This window comes from Malaya genurostris, chromosome 2 (assembly GCF_030247185.1).
Source record: "Malaya genurostris strain Urasoe2022 chromosome 2, Malgen_1.1, whole genome shotgun sequence".
Taxonomy (NCBI): domain Eukaryota; kingdom Metazoa; phylum Arthropoda; class Insecta; order Diptera; family Culicidae; genus Malaya; species Malaya genurostris.
The window spans coordinates 196244895-196253921 of NC_080571.1; the positions used below are offsets into that span (position 1 = coordinate 196244895).

At 36.9% G+C, this 9027-nt stretch overlaps 1 protein-coding gene across 1 annotated transcript; it reads left to right on the forward strand.

The window, feature by feature from the left end:
• Nucleotides 1-229: 229 nt before the first annotated feature.
• On the forward strand, nucleotides 230-4089 carry LOC131429082 (uncharacterized). Its single transcript, XM_058593131.1, has 5 exons — nucleotides 230-1127; nucleotides 1221-1297; nucleotides 1827-1982; nucleotides 2039-2130; nucleotides 3849-4089. The coding sequence occupies exons 1-5, from the start codon at nucleotides 230-232 to the stop codon at nucleotides 4087-4089; spliced, it is 1464 nt and encodes a 487-aa protein (XP_058449114.1).
• The last annotated feature ends 4938 nt before the right edge of the window (nucleotides 4090-9027 follow it).

Consider the following 9027-nt stretch of genomic DNA (forward strand, 5'->3'; position numbering starts at 1 on the left):
AGGATAATTAATTCATTAAAAATCTTGCACTCCGATTCAAAATGGGTTTCACTTTATACTGTAGCACTAATTTGAAATTTGTTAAACCTAATGACGTCGGTACACGTGTTCATTAATATTCTATTACGTATTGAAAGGAACACAGACTGCAAAATAAATGTTAGTTTCCCATGCAATCTAGTGGAAGGCGAGTTTTCCAACATTAATCTGGGATTCACTACCATTCACAATGGCTTTCGGAACGGTTTTCTGTCCCACACAACAGCAAACCATTCATGTGATACTGCTAACATTCACAATTTTTGGATTTATTCCGTTTAAGATTGATTCTGGGAGTCTGAGAGTTTGTCACAGTCAACGCAATAGAAGTTTATTCACTTTCAAGTGGATAATTGGAACTAGTGTTTTCTATACCGCGGAAATAATCGTTGCGATAATTTTTCACGAAAGTGTGTTTTTCAGTGGTTTTGTTGTTGGCTGGATTAACGACATGCTGAAATATAGCAGCGAAGTGCTGGCAATATACGTCACTATAGTGGAAGTAATTTCGCAGAAAAATACTCAGCTGCAAATTTTTGAACGCCTTGCCGAATTTGGAACTGATAGATCTCATGTCGGCATACTTAATGTACAACAATATTCGAAATTTTGTAAACAGTATTCAATAAAATTTTTCATGTATGTTGGAGTCACACTGATCATGGAATTAAAGTTAGTCATCGGTGTCATGTCTTACAATAGGCAATGGGTGAACATTTGGAGTTTTTCAATCTTCGTTCTGGCATTCGGAAGACTGCGCAGTTTGTATTTCATCTTCTACATAGATCTTATACGGGCACAACTAACTTCTGTTCGAGAACGCCTAACGGAACTCGTCGCACTCATGCATTGGGCAAAGACTTTCTCCCGACACAGTAACGAGTATTATCAAACTGTTGATGAAGTTTCGAAAACACTTTTATTTTTGAAAAATTGCTATGGTGAAATTTGGCTCATGACGATGAATGTGAATAGTGTTATAGGTTGGAGTATGTGTTTCAACCTGTTAAGTAGCTTTGTGCAAGTGTCCTGCGACATGTACTGGTTCTATCTCACCATCCATGACAAAGCAGTAGATGGATACGAAGGTAAAAATTGCTAAACTTTCGCTATATATTGAAATTGTGATTAGTTTGTAATAATTAACACTCTTATTATATATTTTTCCCTTCTACCATTAGAGTTGTTCCTGAGTATGTGTCCATCACCCATCATGGCAGTCATGCTACTTTACTCTGCTGAAGCCTGTTTGGACGTGGTATGCTAAGTTTATTTTTTTGGTATGACATATAGGGTAACGGCTCTAGTAGCCATCTCATATGCGAAAACTATTAGTTATAGTGAGATCTGCTATCTCAGCTCGATAGATAAACCTTTAGGATATGGTGAAAATAGGTGCCTTCGTTTAGAGTTTTCGCATCGCTATGACAGCAGTATTGCACTACTTTCAATTAGTTCGCACACGTTGTTTCGCATAACTGAAAGGTTCTTGCGAGTTTGAATGAAATGTAATGTTATGTGGTTTTCACTTGAGAAACCTGAAACTGACGCAGGATAAAATTTTAGTGCTTAAGATTATTTTCTAATTTAGATTAGATAAACTTTAGAAAGTAAATGTCGATATGGCAACCAATTTTGTTAATAATTTCTTGAATTGCAAAGTATATTAAACTACTGATCTCCAATGCCGCAATTAAAAGTAAACTTTTTCAGCAATTCTGTTTTCTTGTATTTGAACACAATTTTTAAACATTACGTGATAACATGTTCAATTCTAATTTTGATAGGCTGACTCGATGGGACCGCTGTTGCATGAAATTCCCAAGTGTGGCAGTGTAAAACTATACAATATCGTGTACAGATTTTCGAACCATATTTCTCAACATCCGATCAGATTCTCAGCGCATAGTTTGACAGAGATTAACTACAAGTTACTAAAATTGGTAAGAATTGAAAAAAAATCTTTTTTCTTTTCATTTATTCCTGCTTTTATTTCTAGCTCATCACTGGAATTACAACCTACATGCTAATATTTATTCCTTTTTCGTCGAACATCCCAAACGTCGGTGGATCAGACGCAACTCAAGTGACGTAAAGAAAAACTAAGCAATGAAGATGACATGATTAAGATTATACAAAATGACATAAGAAATCAAATGTAATAAAATTCGAAAGACTGCTAAAAGACAAACAAATGCATCATATTGAAAGAACGAAAAAACATCATCTATTCTACTGACTTGTTTCTATATTTCTCAAATGCTTCCCAATCAAATCACCGAGATAAGTCAATAACCACTATTACGGTTGCATGTAAGCTTTTATGATTGCCAACCACAATTGAAAGAGCATTTCACTTCCAGAGGGCACGAACATTGACTATGTTAAGAGCCAATTTACATGAAAACCAGACAAAACACTCATATTAGCGAAACTAGTCATGTTGCTAAAGGATCTCTGCACTACTCGAGACTCTGGCTGCAATGCAACGCCAGCTGCACTTATTACTCGATGTTTCGTGATCTATCGCTGTTTGATCGAATTGGTAGAGCTGTAAACTATGAGCATCAAAAGAGAAAAAAGGGAAATTGTTGGCAATATTCTCAATCATAGAGGTACAACAGAAGGCTATTTACTTCATCAATACTAGCTTCAGTGTTATAAAAGAAAGCAACTGGTACTTACAAACTCTTTGAATGCATCATTAGTTTGGAAAGTGTCCTCAGGAATGACTCGTGCATACTTTTTCATACCTATTTTTGCCTCACGTGTCACGTTCGTTTTCGGTCACTATGATTTTGAAATCATAACACGCTGCAGATTTAGAGTTTTTAATAGTTACTCCCAAGTACTGTTGTAATCATCTTATGGGTTAGGTAGGGTGAGCCATTCCGACCGGTGGTCCCATCCCGACCTCTCCGATGTTTCTTTGCACAAGTACCACCACAACATTGATAGATGGTAGCTTTTGAAAGCTTCTATATAATACCGACAGTTTTGGAGTAGGCCGCCATTTTTGTTTGAGTAACAATTTTTAATTGACTTCCAAAACATCTATTCTCATATCGGACAAAGAATTCCAAATAATAGCAAAAAAGGATGAAGATAACCCCAAACTGTACTTTACAGCTGTTGTTGTGAATTAAGCTTTTCTGACCTAAACGAAATAAACTGAATAAATTTATGTTTAAAATCAGCCCGAATTCGAGTCATAAATTATACTAACAAAAATATGTTTTGATGAGATTATTTGACTGACCAGAGAAAGGCATTGTCACACCATTAGGTGGATTAAGGCGAGGTTTTTCTAAACAATCAATATTTTGTTTGGAACAACCATATTTTTCATGAATCTGCGAGATTTCGGTTTGATTTATTTATTTTGGTTTGATGAGCGATTAATAGTTTTTTAGTTTAAAAAAATAATGCCAATGGAAGGTGAAAGAGATAATAAACTAATAATAATTTATTACGCAACTCGAGACGAAAGGACTTGTGTACGAGCTTACAGTAAAGCGCCCGTCTGTTGAAGTTTGAAGTTCTCCAGAAAAATCAGAAATCATTTCATGTTCGAAATCAAGTGCAATCAATAAAGCGGGGTGAAGTACAAATGTTCTCTAGAGGGTGGACACAACAGGCAAAAATATTTTATCCCCCTAATATCAACCGCTTCACCACCAACAGAACGATGATATCGTCCCGCGAGCACCCACGGCTCTTCACCAACAACCACAGCACTGACACCATTCACTCATAGCCCCGAGATCGCCAACTGCCGATTCAAACACCCACAATCGCCCGAGATTCAGCGCACCACCGTGTGCCATCCGCGGGGGAGGCCCCCCCGGGATGTTGACCACGGCACCACCCTCCAACAACACAGCCTCGCCAACCGGAACCCGGCGACCGATCTACACCCATCCGACACATGACACCATCCTTACGGACCATCCGTCAGCTGATGTCCCACTGGAATGCGGACTGCGGCCCCAGCGGAACTCTATCTGCCAGTACGACCAGGACCAAGAACCGAAGACCAGGACCACTTAAATAACAGCACCCCAACAGCCATACGCCGGGGGCGCTGCCCCCGGGGATGCTCCCCGCGGCCGAAGCGGAAACCGACCAGGACCGAACTACAAGAATACCTCTCATGAAATGTATATTAAAAATTGTAAATTGTAACGTACCACTGTAAACACCCTACTCCCCCCAACATAACCTAGCCTTTGCCCCCCCCCCCTTTTTTTCTTTCTCCCCTCTATCCCCCCTAAACCGCCCTCCCCCAAAACTTGATACAAACCCGGTGAACGACTGTAACTAGGTTAAAACCGGGTATAAATAAACGATATAATAATAATAATTAAACTTGTCTTCCCATGAGATCATATCTATTATTAATGATATCATGAGCAAAACGATGTAAATCATAAAAATATTTATAGAAGAAGAGTTATTGCTCATGATATGAATAATTTTGCTCATAAAATCATCAGTAATAGGCATGATCCTTAATCATGGTACCGACACGGGATTTGTATCCGCATAGCCAACAAATTTACGTTTCAGAGTTTTAACATGAAAACGAGTGTTTGTGAAATTCCACAAAGGAGTCTTCTAAACTACAAAAAAAATAATGCAAAAAATTAAATGCAAAAAAAATCCGAGAATTTCGAATTTTAAAAAATGTCCTGAAAAGTTCGACTGTTACATAAAAACACAATGATCTACAAAGTGAGTTTCAGAAGCTCCACGGTTAATGTACACCGATTACTAATCCGATCCCTCCAGCTCATGTACGATTGTATTATTATAACGATAAATTCCACACAGTTTATTTTTGATCACAAAAATTGACTTCGAACTGTACCGGTATTATACAATTAATTAATAATTATAAGTCAATAATTACAATTATTATACTATTATTTTGATTGTAACTGATTTTAATATTTTATCTGAGAATAATTACTTCTTGAAATTTTTCTCCCGCGAATAACCAAAGGAATTAAAACTGAGGTCAAATAAACAACCATGTATGTTTGGTTTTAACAAAAGTTGGTACCGGAGAGATCGGATCGGTTGGCTCGGCTTATCGCGAGGCAACCTTTACTCAATTGTGCGCTCAGGTACTCAGTCTACCAGTACACCTACACCCCCAGTTCTGTACTAAACATTATCTCCGCTTGACGCTCCTCTGGCATGCGAACAAGATGTCCAGTCCACCACAGTCTGGCATTAACACTGGTAGCGAGATAGGGGGTTTTGGCTGTGTTTATAATTTTCACACGAACTTAAGTATGGCTCCGGGATCCACGCAGTTAAACATCGGATCAAAACATGGGTCTAAATTCTATTTTAGAGCAAACATGTGGTGTTTTCGGGTATGTAGTTTAATTTCTCCAAGTTATCAAGTATTTACGTCATAATAAATATAAAATAAAACTTTGTTCTCGGTTATAGAAACTGGAGGTGATTCGACGGATGATCCAGAAATGCTCGATGGTTACATTTTTCTTACCGCTTTTCCCAACAAAATATAACAACCGAACTCATACATAGAAAAATCTCACCACCATTTACCATCGTGGTCTATCATGTTGTATAAGCATAGGAATATCCATATACAGACCTTGTACAACGAAACTTATTCCTCAAGGAAGTCACCTTGCATCGTAAATATTTTTAATTTACCTCAACGAACTAAATGCTTAGATCAAGTGTATGAAACTATCGTTTGCCGATGACTTCAAATTATTTCATGTCATCAAATTCACAACTGACGCATAATTCCAGCAAGATTAATTGAATGATTTGCCCAATTGGTGTAATATCAATGAAATTGTTTTGAACGCCTCTAAATGCTCCGTCATCTCTTTTAGTATGAAACAGTCTGTAGTCAGTTACGACTACAATATTTCACAAATTATTCTTGGTGTCATCCTGGATTTTAAGTTAAATTTCAAGAAGCACATTAAATTGACTATCTAAAAGCCTCTAAGCTACTAGGATTCATTTTCCGCGTTACTAAAGAACAATATCTAACGCATTGAAGCAGTTCAACGAAAATTTGTTCGATTCACTCTGCGAACCGTCCAAGTTACCATGCCAGATGCAAACTGATTGATCTCGATTTGTTACCTGTCCGTCGTGATGTCAGCAAAGTTACTTTTGTGGCAGATTTCATCCAATCAAGAATAAACTGCTCTGAGCTCTTACAGTTTTTACAAATAGATATCCATTACCGTAATCTTCGAAACAATTCTTTTCTTCGGGTTCCCTATGCTAGAACTAATTATGGATACAAGGAGCCTTTTGCAGCATGCGCTGCATATTCAACCACTGTTCCAATTCTATCGACTATGATCTATCACGAAATGTTGTCAAGAAATTGTTCCTAAGGTTACTATCAAATTAGTTTTAGATAGATTAGGAATACTATATTTAAGTAAAATGTATAATTCGGATGATTGTAATCTGTTGATGCAAAAGAAGAGGAGGTTTTATGCCTGTTGGAAAACTTGACAGAAACTGACTCCAACGGGCTTTCCCTACTCCAAATAAACAAGTAAACGCCTATTGTTCCCAAGTACGCACAAATATTCGGAACTTAAGTAGCTCTGAAAAAATTAGTTTTTTTGTGATCTTTCAAAATTATTTGAAAAAATTGTTCGATGACATGAAATTTTTTTTTCAAATAAACCTTATGCTTGCTACAAAGAATACATTTCACGCTTTTCATAGAAAATCAACAAATTTCAAAAATTTCAACGAAATCGGTTACATGTAATACGTTGATTTTCCATGAAAAGCGTGAAAAGGTTTTCCAAAAATGTGTCCGAATGTCATCTTTGTAGCAAGCATAAAGTTATTTGAAAAAAACTATCATTGCATTATTTTTCCAGATAATCGTGAAAGATCACAAAAACACTCACTTTTCAGAGCTATTTCTGATAAGACTCGGAAAATCCTCCGAATTTTTCAGCCATTTTCACCATGCAGATAGATAAAAGTTTTTCAAAGGTCTATATGTTTTTGGTTTTGGCAAATTTTTAAAATTTTACATCGAAAATTTCCTAAAACCACCCGCGCGCATGGTACTTGGACGATGTAGCCAGCATAAGGTTTATTTGAAAAAAAAAAAATTCATATCATCGAACTATTTTTTCAAATAATTGTGAAAGATCACAAAAAAACTCATTTTTTCAGAGCTATTTTTAATAAGACTCGGAAAATCCTCCGAATTTTCCAGCCATTTTTGCCCTGCATATTAGATGAAAGCTTTTCAAATGTCTGGTACTTGGACGATGGCCTTAAACTGGTTACAAAATTAATGATAAGCTTCTTTCCTCTAATCAATCTATCGAGTGCTGAAGCTCCGGTAAATTGAATCGCTAGTTTCTTTAATTTTATTTTTATTTTATTTCTGAAGCAGGGAAAAACCCACTGGAGATAAGTTATTATCAATCTATCACTATGTCTCCAGTAGGCATAAAACCTCCTAATCTTTTGTACCAACAGATTACAGAATATCCAAATGATACATTTCATATTATTAACTATTATAACATATTGCATATCATTAACTATTATAACTACATAGCTAAGTACTTAGTACTAACGATAAACTTCTAAAGAGATAGTGTTCGACAAAACAATTTCCTGATAGTATCACGAGGTAGATGAAAGTCGAATTGACTTGAACAGCGATTGAACACTCGGCACATACTGACAAATGACTCGTTTTGGCCATAGTTGGTTCTGGCGGCAGGAATGCGTAGGAAAGGATGAATTCGAAGACAACGACGACGAATATCAAAATCTAGCAAACGTAACAACTCCGAGCAATCAATTCGTGACTGGAGAAAATCAGCAATTTAAACTGCCTTGAACACATTTCTGCGAACGGACAGTAGATCGAGATCTATGAGCTTGCAGCGATCTTGGTAACTCGGAAGATTTCGGGGATCTCTCCATGGTAGTTGGCGAAGCGCAAAACGAATAAATTAATGTTGAATATTTTCTATGTGTTGAATGTCGTTTTGATAGTAGGGTGACCAAACCACAGCTAGTGTAGAACGGATGAAAGCACAATAAAATGCTTTTAGGCAATATATGTTTTTGAAGTTATTCGTCACACGATAGACGAACCCTAACAGTTTCGAGGCTTTATTGATGGTATAGTCAATGTGCTGTTTGTAATTCATTTTCGAATCCAAGATAACTCCCAAGTCTTTAATACACGATTCTCGTCTAAGAACAGTTTGTAAGATTGTGCAGTCGAATTCAATCATAGAATGTTTGCGAGTGAATGAAATAACAGAACATTTTGAAGCGTCAACGGTCATTCGGTTTACTTTACACCAATTTGTAAAAATGTCCAGTTGTGACGGCAAGAATCTGGCGTCTTCGACGGTTTTGATAAGCTGAAAGAGTTTGAAATCATCAGCATACGATAACTTCATGCATTTTAGCAAAATGTTGAAATCGTTGAGGTAGAGTAGGAATATCAACGGTCCAAGAGGACTGGCTTAAGGAACTCCGGAACTGACCGTAAATGGAGACGTAGTGCAATCTCCTATTTTCACTGACATGTCGCGATCAGTTAAATATGAGCACAGCCAATTAAGAAAAGGTCCATTGAATCCAAGTCTACTCAATTTCGAAATTGTGATCCGGTGATTGATCTTGTCGATGGCAGCAGAGAAATCAGTATATATAGCATCTACTTGCAGTCGCGCTTGCAGGGATTTAATGATAAATGAAGTGTAAGATACGAGATTTGTAGTAGTAGATCGTTTCGGCATAAAACCGTGTTGACTTTCAGATATATAGTTTGAGCAATTATGTGTGAAGAAGTCCAAGACGATTAGTTCAAATAATTTGGATACTGCGCATAACACCGCTATTCCACGATAATTTGATATCTCGGTTTTACTGCCTTTCTTAAAGACGGGAAAAATGTATGATTTTTTCCATATGGCCGAA

Bases quoted from the DNA above. Each gene is read 5' to 3' on its own strand.
- LOC131429082 (XM_058593131.1), top strand. From the start codon at position 230: ATGGCTTTCGGAACGGTTTTCTGTCCCACACAACAGCAAACCATTCAT. The intron at 1,128-1,220 runs GTAAAAATTGCT...TTCTACCATTAG, and splicing joins AGCAGTAGATGGATACGAAG to AGTTGTTCCTGAGTATGTGT. The intron at 1,298-1,826 runs GTATGCTAAGTT...TAATTTTGATAG, and splicing joins CTGAAGCCTGTTTGGACGTG to GCTGACTCGATGGGACCGCT.